The 13,280-nt window shown below is 41.7% G+C and overlaps 1 protein-coding gene across 3 annotated transcripts in view; it reads left to right on the top strand.

The window, feature by feature from the left end:
• Positions 1 to 12,033, top strand: part of VSTM4 (V-set and transmembrane domain containing 4) — a 40,622-nt gene extending 28,589 nt beyond the window's left edge. The window contains exons 8-9 of one of the 3 annotated variants that reach the window (XM_075107516.1): positions 8,324 to 8,402; positions 11,098 to 12,033. In XM_075107516.1, the coding sequence (XP_074963617.1) occupies positions 8,324 to 8,402; positions 11,098 to 11,180 (162 nt within the window). In that variant the 3' untranslated portion in view covers positions 11,181 to 12,033. The other 2 variants (XM_075107518.1, XM_075107519.1) reach the window with 2 other exon arrangements.
• Positions 12,034 to 13,280: the final 1,247 nt, after the last annotated feature.

Below are 13,280 nucleotides of genomic sequence, written 5' to 3'. Positions count from 1 at the left end.
CCCGGCGCCACATGGTTGCTGAGATTTTCTTTTGATGGTGGTGATATAAAAGCTACTTGAGAAACAGGAAGGGTGTATGGTTATCTAAGACTGAGGGAAATTTCTGGCAGTCATTTTGTTAACTTTGAGTGAAAACGTAATCCTCTGCACTCATTCTGCCTGCCTGCCTTTTTCAGGCACCACTTACATATTCTATGCTGAGATTTGCAAAGCCAGCTCAGAGGTCTGGATTCCCAGGTTTTTACAGAAGTAACAGAAGTGGGAAGCTCAGGTTTCTTTCCGCAGATTTGAAAATCCCATCCTTATTTGTCATTATGGGTTAAGTGCTGCCAACGTGCTGAGTGCCAGCCGGTGCAGGTCAGGACAGCCGCTGCGCTGAAAGCGCTTACTCTAATGAGTAACATGTCTGAAAGTCTGGAATTTGCAAGTATTCATTCAAAGGACAGCTTCCCCGCTCCTGCCATGTACACGAAGCAGAAGGGTGTTGTTTTGAGCAGGAACTTGTCATAGATTTGTCACCTGTGGAACTGAGAAGGCTGTGACTTGGTCCCGTCGCCTGCAGGTACTCAGCAAAATCAAGCTTTCCGCATTACATGTTTAGCTCAGTGTTTACATCAGTGTATACTCCTGAATCGAATAATGAAGGCAGGTGCTCCTAAAGGTGCCCAGAAGCTTAACTTCCCTTCACCTGAAAAATCCCTTTGACTTTCCGGTTTCAGGAGCGCATTCCCCATCGTACAGCAAACGAACCAGGTCCACTGTATGGCAGAACCAGTGACACTGGAGTCTTTTTGGGAAAGGGGTCTAGATTTGTGAGTGAATTATCTGCAGTCTGATCACCGTGTCAGAGCTGTGAAATGTAGAGAGCTGCTTTTGTTTGGTTTTTGATTGCTGGGGACTTTGTGCCTTCTAAGCCGCGCTCCAGCCTGCTGCCCTGCAGCTTCAGCCTCGCAGCAAGCTGGGAGCAAATTTACACATTGCAAGATTGTTCTTGATGGGCAGAGTTGATTTTTTTTCCCCATCTTATTTTTCATCTTGCAATTAAGCACTACATCATTCAAACCAGTCTTGCACAAACAGTAGGATTCCTCATTATGCTTAACCTGTAGGTACCACTGTCCCTTTCCTTGAGAAAGAAAAAGGTGAAACACATTCGTTCAGTAATTTGTGGATTCTGGATCTGGGAACAATCAGGTCTTCTTTTCTCCTGGATGATTTTAAATTAAAACCAATGCCATCCTCTGTTAGAAGAATTGTTTCCTCCACAATATGTAACAATGGGTAATGATTTCAGTTCTCAATTTCTTAAGGCATTACTGATCTCCACAGATTTCAAATAACATTGTACGTGTGATATACAAAGAACTGGTGAGCCTTTTCCTTGACTCCCTGTGATTCTTGAATATTTCCATCCAGTCCACACAATTTCTCTCTGTGAGATGAATAATCCTTTTATTTTTTTTTCAGTCTCTCCTTAGGATGTGAGATATCCATAGGATCCTGAATATCATTTATACGTTGAGGTGGACACTCAGAACACAACATATTCCAAACTGCTGGGTTATATGCGTGCTTTCCCATTCAGATCACAGGTTGCTATCTTTGCCCCCAAAAAGGACCAGTTCGTAAAAATACATAAAATCTCTTTCTAGAATTGTGCTAAGGTTTGTATATTTACAAAATCCCATAGCAGATAATTTTTTTTTTTTTGTGATAACACATTTGGAGTAATAAAAGCGTCCCCAGAAAACTGAAAACCCTTAATTACTTCCTTGGGCCTTCTTGAAGGATAAGAAGTCAGCCTGATTTCCAGCAAAGTTGGTTTAGAATCCCAGCATATCTCTGCAATTGTAAAAGGAATAAAATATTGGCAAAGGCTTCCCCAAAAGCTGTTAAAACAGGATGGACAAACCTCTGCCAGGTTTATTGAATTCTGTTAATGAAGAAAGTTGGATGGGCTCACCCCTTAGAGCCACAACCTGCCCTACATTTGTGGGATTTTGTTTCTTTAAAGTCAAGTCATTCAATGGGACTTAATAAATCATCTTTGGCGCCTGACTTTGTTATCATAACTTCTGTGGGATTCAATAACAAAATTAGATGCAATGCTGAAAGAGGCCTCACAAATTGTTGTAGATACCATTTCCAGGGAGTCTGCGAAGTATTTTTTACTCTAGAGAGCAAAAAATAGGCGTCTTAGTGGAAAGAACCTGTTTGTTTAAACTGATAGTGGCACTGAAAGTTATATTTCCTACTCCCAGCATTTTCCAATGTCAATATTTCTCAGCTTTGGCACTGAGAAGACAATGGCTCCCTTGATATTTCAGTGCTCTTACTGGCCAACAGTTGCATTTCTAGGGGATAACTCATCTTGCAGATCCAGCTTCAGTTTTTCATGAAGGTCTGCAGAAGTAATTTTTGAAGCTCCTCTCTTCCAGGGGAATCTCTGGCTTTCTGCCTGCAATCAAGGCACTGACATTGGTAAACAGCCCCAGCTCTGAAGAGAAAAAAATTAAATAAAATCCCTTTCTGACTCCTGAGTTAAGCTACTGCCTTGATGAGGGAGCCGTCCCACCGAAGCTCAAAGGGTATGAGCACGAAGTGTTTGGCCCTGAGGAGCACCATTGATTTCAGCACAAGAAAGACCGCACATTCTAGAGAGTGGTTTTCCAGTGTATATTAAAAAGCAGGACTGTCAAAGGCTAATCCTTTTCTCTCTGAAGCTGCAGTGAGTTTCCTCAATACTAACTTTGCAAAATCCTGCCCAACCCCACTGCCAGCATGTGCTGTCTCCCCCTCCCCGGTGGCCCAGGCAAGGGAGTTGCACCCTGTCCATCACACGTGCTGAATTCAGCACACTCTTGCCGTCACCTCCATAGCTGATGCCCCAGCGATGGCCAAGCTGGCAGCCATACACCATCCCCTTCCACAGCTTCCCAAAAAAACCCCAACCAGATGCTTAGGAAAAGGAGATGTGCAGAGGAAAAGATGGGCTAAGCCCCTTCGCCTTAACTTGCACACGGCATGCGGTTTCCTCCCATCTCGGCATTCACGCGGAGAGAAGCAGCAATCTGTCCCTGTGGCCAGAGCCCATCCAGTTGGCCTGGAGAGCCCTGTCTAGACGCTTTCTGACTGAGTGTGCTCAGGCGGTGACACAGGATGCTCCCGAGCTGTGCCATCTGGACAGTATCCGCATTTTTCCTGTGGAGCTCTTTAGAGTGTGAATCAAAACAGGATGTTTCTCAAATATGAAAGGGAAAAGGCCAAAGATCTGAGTCTGCCCTTTGCAAGAGAAAGGGAGAGAAAAAATGGTAGTTCAGCATGTGCTTGCTAAGAAAGAGCTACTTCACGGCACTCGGGCAGGGCTGCTTGCTTTGTGCTGCGGAGTAACCTGGAGAGAGGCGCAGTTCCCAGAAACTGGCTCAAACAAACCTCACCACCACCTCTTGACGCTGTACCTCTCCCATCTGCATTTCCTACAGCATCCCCCTGGCACCGCAGGGTGCACCCTCCCGCACAGCGTGGCCAGTCCATAGGTGGCAATTTGCCACGTACGGTCAATCAGACCAGCAAACCTATGCATAACCGGCAAGGTTTTATCCTTGCTGACCTAATCCGTTCACCCACGAGCACTGGGCATGCCGGTGCGGGCGGGGTTTCATCTGCAAGGGCTGCTGCAGGAAACCTGAGTTACTAAAAATATTACGAAGCTCTGACTGGAACCTGGGACATATGCTTGTTAAATCCAGAAAGCTGAGAGGTGAAACTTCTGTTTGGTCTATAAACGTGATTTGCGTGCCCTGGTCCCATGCTAAAGTCATTCTGCGTCATATCCCAAACAAAAACTCCATCACATGTGATCATACACACAAGGCAAATGTCTGCAGCAAAAGTTACTAAAATTTAAGATTGAAGCGAACTGGGAAGTGAGCCCTTTTCTGCTTATTTTTGATAGTAAACTAGAATTAGGGGATTATTATTTTTTTTTTAATAAGAAATTCACATTCATTTTGTCTTCATGATAACTGGTGTGGTCATGGAACAGTGAGATTGCAGCAATCCACAAGTGCAAGTTGGCATCAGTTGTTTCTCCAGACAAATTTATGAGGTTATTATTTGCTTGCTTTCTTCATACCCGATTACAAATTTAGATAAAAGTAGTCTCATTTAAAACTTCAAGAGCTTTCAACCTGACAGTGCTCACAGTAAACATCCTTGAGGCTGCCAAGAAACAAACCAGCTAAGCCTAGGAAGAGCAAAGCTGACATTCCTGGTAACGACGACATAAAAATCAGAGTAATTTTCATTAAAAAGCCCAGCCATTCTAGGTGATTTCTAATGCATCTACATACAGGACAAACCCAATAAAAGCAAAACTATATATATACACACATACTTTAGTTTCTTTTAAATATTCACGATAGACTTTGTAGATTGTTTATTAAGAAAAATGTTCCTGTAAGTGAACTCTTTCAAATAGTTGCCCCTGGGAACCCCTGTGACTGGAATAAACTAAAATTAAACTGGAAGAAGTCTGGAAAAGGAATAATTTTGCATTTGCCAGAAGATACACTGGAAAGCGATGACTCTTCCCAGTTTACATTTCTGCAAAATGTGTGATCCCAAGATGAGAAAACAGACGTACAAGAAAAAGGCTATATCTAGAAATGGCACATTGGAATGGAATTCTATTTGAAGAAATCATTTCAAAGTTACTTTAGAACAATGGTGTAATTTTTCGGGAAAGGCTGTTGTAGCCATAGAAATCCCATCGACCTCCGAAGCGAGGAGCCAGGATGGAAAGAGAGAGGTGAATGGCCAGTCCTTCACTGTCGCCTCCTCTTCTGCCCTAGTATCAGTCCCACCTATAACATCAGTTATTAAAGTCACGCCATTGCTCCAAAGAGGAGGTGGTGGCAGGACTCCAGCTTTACACTGCCAAAATGCTATCCCATCCAAATGAGAGATGAAACTGTAGAATTAGTTTTCTCTCCCTGCCTGTTCAGAAAAAAAAAAATTGGTTTTGGACAAACAAACCAGCAAAATCAAATTAAACATGTGGTTGATAAATGAAGTAGAGAAGAGCATACGGAATAAAGCCCTGGCTACCATAGGTACGTTAAAGTAGGGTTGGCTTCCGTGCGCTGTTATTACGCATCCTTTGCTGAAAAACTGTATACCCTTCACAATTTTGAACCTCCTGTGTGTTTCCTCATATTTTCAATCAAATTATTACATACTAGAAATATGCATAAGGGAAATTATTCTACACATTTTATGGTGTGCTGTTGCTTGTAGCAGTAATTGAAGTACCTTTTCCACTTATGAAAGTACTAATTTTATTTGGTTTTATTGCTTTTCTAGATGCAATTATTTATTTAGTGTGTTTTGGTTTTATTAAATTATGTTTACTATAGGAACATCATAAAAATGTATGAAAGCTACACATCAGCCACTACTGCCCAATGACCTGTTTTGGGGAATCTAGTGTTATTTTTCATATCCAAACATAATAGAATAAAGTAAGAATAAAAAGATAATCTACACTGGAAAACAATGCAATTTTGAGATAATGTAATAAAACACCTGGACAATATGATTTCATAAATCTTAGTTCTAAAATTTACATGAGCTGGGCGTTGGGGTGGCTATTTTAGGACACACGGCATTTTCTAAATGGAAACGTAACATGAAATACAATTAAACAGCAAAGGGGGAAGCATGTACAGATTTAGCTTGCCCCGAGCAACTGATTTCTACAGAACAATGAAAATATTTCTACTTCAAAAGATGCACTGGGTCAGCCTGAGGGAATGTAGAGTTTTACGTTGGCAGTGACCAACAGCTCGTTTGTAAAGTTTCATGAGGTTCATTTTTAGGCGGCTTTTCGCGTGCAGCGTATCATTCTGCGTTGAGGGTCTGAGGTGACACGCACTGAAGTTGGCAGCAAAACTCCCAATACCTTCAAACAGAGACCAGACGTGCTATCATACACCGATAATAAAATCTCCAGCATTTGCTGGTGTTATTGTGATGTCCAGCCTCAACTTATCTCCTGTATTTAGCCTCTGTACTACCTACTGAGCAGATGGGCAAATACCGTTTTGAAATCTCAAAAGGAGTCTTTAACGTATCATAAAAGGCAAGAACAACTTAAATGCCTAGAAAACTGAGGCTGATGCTCTCCGGCTAGAAAAAAGCAGGGAATACAAAAAATTAAGTATCAGAGTGGTTGACCAAGAGTTTTCTCTTAACTTTTTAAGCCAAAGCCAGTATAGGACAGATGTCTTTATAAACATCGTGGTTCAGTCCAGTCGCGATACATGAACAGAGAAAATAAATGCGTGATTCCATTTCTGTTACATACGAGATCAGGCTGGGATCCACAGGAAGTTCTTTTACATAATTACACCGGAGAATTCAATGAAAGTGGGACATTTTCTGTGTAGTCAACAGTGGAGCATTTGATAGTGAATGAAGACTGGAAGCTGAGATCAATATAGGACTACCCTGGCAAGAGGGGGAGGGAGGGGAGACCGTGTGAATAATCAAATGCAAAGATTACAGTCCTGCAGACACTTCGCCCTGCAGATGGCCTTTACTCACTTGCAGAGACCAACTGACTTCAGTGACACCTCTTGCAGCAGCTGCTGCATGAAGCATTTCAGCATCAGACCTGCAGAGAAGAAATAAGATTAAATTAATGCTGGAAAAGTGGAAACTGATCCACCCATAGGGAAACAATCTGAAATGCAGAGTGTGAGCAACTGTCAAGCCAAAATGAGAGGGTTGCAGAGCAATGCAGAAGACAGGAAGCAGGGGAGCACGGGGACTGATTTCAGAGGATATTAGATGTTTATCTTTTTAGCCAGAAGACAATTTAATAATTATTCAAACACATTTCAAGGAAACAGGAATCATTTATGTTAAATCAGAAAGAAATAAATAGCAGTAAATGAAACATAAAGGAAACTCTTGGCGTTAGAAAATATTGCCAATTTCTTCATTATAACATTTAAGTTCTGTACAGAAATTCTTGGTTTATGAACTCTGAGCCAGTTTTCAGTTTACAACTGGCAAAGCCTTCCTTGGTCTCAGAGATACCACCTTTTCTACAATATATGCTTGTGACTGCAAAAATTTGCATGGCTGAAATGTTTTTTTTTTTAGTTTTGTCCTTTTTAGGCTTAAACTTGAGGACATCAGTTATGTTCAGGTAGAACACAGTACCCAAGAAGCTAAAAGAACAAATTCTCCAGCTCTTCACTCGCAAAGGGCCTTAGCACTTCACCCATTTCAGCGAGCACAGACTTTAATCTTCCAGAGATGAGCTGAAATCAGTTTCAGGTACCAGGGCGCCACTTACAATTCCACAGCAACTCTTTTGGTTGTTGCTATATTTTCAGACATGAATTTGATATCACAGAACCACAGAGTGGCGGGGGTTGGCAGGGCCCTCTGGAGCCCATCCCGTCCCACCCCCAGCTGGAGCAGGCACCCCCAGAGCAGGGGCACAGGGCCGCGTCCAGGCGGGGGGTGAATGTCTCCAGGGAAGGGACCCCACAGCCTCTCTGGGCAGCCTGTGCCCCTGCTCTGGCACCCGCACAGGGAAGGGGTTTGTCCTCATGTTCAGGTGGAACTTCCTGTGTTTTCTGTTTTCTTGATAACATATCTCTTAGCTAAGTTTCATAGTTTTAAGTCTAAAGCTCAACCAGCATAATACATCAGCCAGCTTTGGTGGTATGGCCTTTGCTCTGAACTCTGAAGTCATCTACAGCATGGCGAAAGTGATGAAAACCCTTTGGAATGACAGTAACCCAATTCTGCCAATTTTTGCTGCCTTCTGCATATTTTTAACATGTTTTTTGATTCTCTTAAGAACTGTGAGTGGCTGTGATTAGGGATGTAACTGGTCCAAGGTTAACAGCTGGGAAACAAATCTGGCATATATCTTTCAAATTGTGAAATCTGCAATAACTACAATTAAATTGGGAAATTTAGGATTAAAGAAAGTGAACATTTTGCTAATGCACATCTTTCAAATTTGCAGTATTTGAATTGTCAAACCAATATGTTCCGTGTTTGGGAAACAAGGAGAAATTGGAAATGAACCTGAAAATCCTACTTTTTCCTGTTTCTTATCTTTAAGATTATGTTTATTTCATCTTCTGTGAACTAACTAGTACAGACTAAACTGATTAACAGCACAGAAAAATCATCATGGGTGAGAAAAGAAATATAGCCCACTCTGTAGAATACTTAGGGTGTCTTACATTCAGTATTAACTACGTTATAACTGTTATTTGTTGGTTCTGTTTCCTAGCCGAAAATCGCAGAGGAGAATTTAACATATGCTGAACTTGAACTTATGAAGCCAATTCAGGAAGCCAAAGGCATTCCCAGTACGACGGTCTATGCACAGATACTCTTTGAGGAGAACAAGCTGTAATAGCTCATGCCTGTATAAATGTCCTTTGTCTGTGTTCTATTTAATTCTTACTGTGCTGTTTATTTATAAGAATCATACAAATGTCCATATTTTTTTATTTCCATTCATGCACTTCTATTTTTCTATGAGACTTTTAAACAAAATGTGGTTGAAAGTAATCATAGAAAAAAGCAGCTGGTCTACGCGTGACATCCCAGAGACGCCCTTGGTAGTGTTTGGCCCCCCAGTTTTAAATGGACTGAAGTTCCACCTGGGCATTTTCAATACTAAACATTATTCCTTCTTTGATGCTAATGCGATGAGTCCAGCTGCAAACACCTTAGCAAGCTTGAGAAGGACTAGCGGCAGGATCCGTGCACACCAGCGGCTGCTGAAGACACAGACCACTGACCAGAAGATTTGTTATTTTAATGCTTTTTTTTTCCCATCAGAAGAATGTTAACTCAGTAAAGCTGAGACTTTTTTCTACAGAAAAAAAAGCGCTGAAATTACTTTTTCTGCTTTTTTCCGCCTCCAGAAATAGTTATGAAAAGGTTTGGTTTCTATATTTTCAAATTCCCTTTCTAAGTGACATTGCTTTTAGACAATTATGTTACTTCTAGTAAAGCTCTGAAGTGCTAGAAATCAAACATTTCAAAACAAATCAAAGGAAACATTTGTAGTTAAACCCCAATTATTTGAGGAAGAGTATTTATAGCTTGGGAACATTTTCCAGAATTTGATCTTTTTTTAATTCTGATTGGGAATAAGAAAAACTTGATCGTGAGTAAAAGACTATGCCAGAGCCAGGACGCTGCTTTTGGCCTTGGTCTAGATTTGTGCTCCCAAACCTGCAAAAGGTTCCTCCTGTGACCTGCATTACCGGGCTGCTGATCTAGAGGAGGAATCACAGAGCTTCTCCTTGAGTATGGAGCAGAGTCTGTTAATGCCCTGCTCGCAAAGTTTCGAGTTATTTCTTTGGAAATGCCAGAGCTCAGGAGAGAGGGGAATGAGCCTAACGTGAGAGCACAAAATACTCTTCCTTTTTCTTCACCTCTCAGTAACTGAGAAGGGATTCTTCTTTCTGCTTTGATACACATTCATGGAAAATGGGCTATTCTGTGGCATCCTGGGCATTTCAGTCATGAAGGATAGCTGGAGTCATGTTTTCCAGCTCCTAAATCTCCAGTGCCCAAATTCCTCCAAAGCTCAGGGAGATCTGGGTGCCCAACATCTTTCAGCGCTTGGGAAGCTTTAGCCCTTGAGTAACCAACCACAGAGTTAACGGAGACGTAAAAGCGTGGGCTCCTTAGCTCACCATCAGGCCACGGAGATCTGATACTTGGCATGCGCCAGGTCCTCTCCAGGTCTGGAAGGGAACCTCTTGTCAGGCCACTCATTCAGCAGTATTTAGTGTGGATTTTGAGTAGCACTTGCAGGCCTTAGGTTTTGAAATCCTAACCAAGGTGAGCCATGTTGCTTTCTCCTTCACGTCAGGCCGTTTTAGTGATCGAGCAACTTCTCACGAGGGCTCAGAGCACAGCTGGGAACCACTGCAGGAACACTCGTGCCCTTATTCCTGTTACCCTTGGGAGGGCAGGAGAGGAGAGCAGGGGTGACAGGGCAGGGATAGGGGCACATGGCAAAGGGAGAGAGCACATCACTGCCTTTGGGAGGGTTTCACCAGAAGGAGTCCGTATAAACTGCTTTTTAACTTTTTTGAACGGGTGTAGAGATTAGGCAGCATACGTGATCTGCTGCTGTGTAGCCAGGATGTGTAAATGTAAAATGCCGGCACCTGCTTCCATGTTAGATAAAAATCTCTTGCATAAAAAAAGAATTTAAGAAAAGCTTGTCAGGCTGGCCATTATGTACAGTACTAATCCCAGCTCTAGTCCCTCATCGAAACAGTTATTACCAAACTAAGGCCAGCTTTTATCAACAGGTTTGCTAGTAATTATTTGCATTTTTAATGTTTGCTTTTATGAGCTGTCAAGAAAATGTTTGTTTCACCTTTTCAATATGCCAGGAGTTTAATCACCGACACAGATGGCGTGGTCTCTTTCCTTGTTCTCTGGTCAGGTGAAGAACTTTCAATGACAACAGCAATCAACTCATTGACCAAAACGAAATTGGTGCTAAAGAGTGATCAAATATTGGAAAATATTGATCAATTTTGGAACAGACAGACTTTGACTATTCAGAGAGGACGTCTCTTATGTAGACAGCTGTAAGGAAGGCCTTAGAAAAGTGTAGAATTTATTAGTGGTTCCTTTGGAATTAAAAAATAAAACCCTAACACATTAATGATTTGACCACTTAGTTGTGAAAACTTTCTGAAGTTTGGTACATAAACATTCCTTGTGCATTCAACTGGCCGTTGTCCCCGTTGTTCAGAAAAATCCGCTACTGTATGTTTATCCCTAGTATTTTAGTGAATGCCATTCTTTGTGTATCAATACTCTATATATTCTTGTTTATGTTTGATATCTAATTCCCCAAAATAATAGTTCATTGAGCTAAATAAATTACTTTTTTTGGTGAGATAAGTTCTCTCCGTCTGTGTAGGATTTATTGCTTGCTAGAGAACGATTCAAGGATATGTGTTTATCTCGTACTCAGCATTTAGACAACCCCAATAGCTGGGAATTGAATTTTTCTTTCTGCAGAAAATTCCATGATTTTAAGGCGTTTTCCATTTGTGACCAGCTTCAGATGGCAGCAGAATCCTGAAAAGCAACAGAGCAGCTGAGTGAAAGGAGACCAGGACACCCATCTTCCTGAGCAGACATTTCCTATGCCTTTTCTTACGCAGTGTCCACCCAGATTTAATGACAGGTCATAGCATTGGAGAAAGAAAAACATCATCCTTTACCTTGCAATTAATTTTACACCTTTAAGTATCAAAGCAACTCATTTCAAAGACTACATAGAAGAAAATTTCATTGAATATAATGTGCTTTAGTGGGAAAAAACGCAGAATAAGTTGGATTTAGCTCCTTCTAACAGGAACCACAAGGCTGAATTAATCTCTGGCCTAACTCCCTCTGGCTTCAGCAGAACAGCAACAGAGCTGAATGTGGTCCACTGTTCTTTTATGACAGGAGCTCCCATGAAGACTCTTAATACCTTATTAAGCAGCAGTTGGAGTCTGCTGAGTCATACTATTTTGGTTACTCCTTCTGTTGTCATTGGTAAAACATGGCCTAGTGCTGAAATTTTAATAAATACAGCTCTATTAGCTTCACACCAATTTAGTATCAGACTGTTAAATGTTAATGTACTGCACCCTATAGCTTTAAATAGAATTAGAGATGTTTACAGCTTTGGTTAAATGCACCTTGTTCCTCCACATTAAATTTTATTACTAGAATCCTCCATCAGCAAATAGGAGTAAATCATATTAGTGTCGCGGGCTGTGTGGGGGTTGATTCTGCAGCCCAAGGAAAAGGTGTTTTATTACTCTTTATTACAACTTTCTAATTGGTAGGTGTGGTCAGAATGTAATTATCTCTGTAATTACAAGCAAATTATTTGTTTTAGAATAACTGTAACGTAATTGTGGGGTTCTCTTCATTAAGAAGTTCAATAAACCTGTGTCCTTAGCCAGGGTTTGGGCAGGTTCTGCTGGCATAGCAGGACTCATACCGGATGAGGTCTCATTTGATGTTCGATTTGCAGGTCAAATGTTATATTTTGGGGGCATCTCCAAAACACCTCTGGTGAGTGACATCAGAGTGCAAAGAGCCTTTTTGGCTTCAGTCTAACCTGCCAGGGTGAAACATAAAATTCCTAAATTTCACTATATAACCATTGCTTTTCTGAGTTTCCTGACACTAATCTGAATTATACTCGTTTGGCGTGGTTTGTTCCACCACCTGGCTTGCGTCCATCTTGGTTGGGAGGCAGGGTAGATCAAAAGACTGCATGTAAATGGAAGACTCCATGTTTGTGTTACTCCTTTCACAATAAAAAAGAGAAAATGCAGATGGAACAGATTTTGAGATTGTAATCTAGTCTACCAGTTGATCTCAAGGTTGGACCAACTCGGCCTGATTTAACCTGGTAGAGGTTGGTCTTGGCTCTTCTTAGAAACTTACAGTGATAATGTTCCGTACTCTCCTTACCATCCATTTCCACAGCCCTAATCGTTCAAAATGTTTCCTAGCATATAGGCTGTATCTTCTTGCCTTCTCCCCGGAAGACATACAGAACATCTCCCTTTCCTCTTAGCAGCCTTCTCAATATTTGAAGACTATTGAAGGGAAGGTTGACAAGAGAATTAACAACCTCAATTCTGTCAGGCTTTCCTCTTGTAAAGAACAAATGATTCCCAATACCGCTTCTCTGGAAAAGATTAACAAATTATTCCAGAGAAAACAGCCCTAGAAGTTCAGGGAATGTCTAGGTTGGGTTCTGAGCTGGCTTCCCAGATCCTATTCTGAGCATAGCCCACAGAGGAGAATGCCTGCTGAAGTGCATGCACAAAACATACCATAGCTCCAACATGTGGGTCTCAAACAACCCCTCTCCCTGGCGCCCCAGCTCTTTCAGCAAACTTCACAGCAGTTTCACATTCCAGCGTGTTCACTCCGAGGCTAACTGCTGAAGCAGTTAGTGCTCTACTGACTACTAGCAATTGGTAGGGCAAGAACCCTACCTGTCTTGGCACCATATTGTGTTAAGCCTCTCTTGTTCCTCGCCAGCATTACTGGGATGTTTGCAAACCCCACAAGAGGCTTTTCAGTCTTTGACCACCCCAGTCAGAAATGTTCTGGCAGCCCTTTTCAAGCCTCCAGCTGAGACCTGCTCAGGTTTACATTTTAGTGCATAACACAGCTAGTCACTGCAA

The sequence above is a fragment of the Phalacrocorax aristotelis genome, chromosome 12 (genome assembly GCF_949628215.1).
Source record: "Phalacrocorax aristotelis chromosome 12, bGulAri2.1, whole genome shotgun sequence".
Lineage (NCBI taxonomy): Eukaryota > Metazoa > Chordata > Aves > Suliformes > Phalacrocoracidae > Phalacrocorax > Phalacrocorax aristotelis.
Note: the sequence above shows the minus strand (reverse complement) of the source record. Positions and strands in the feature narration are given on the sequence as shown.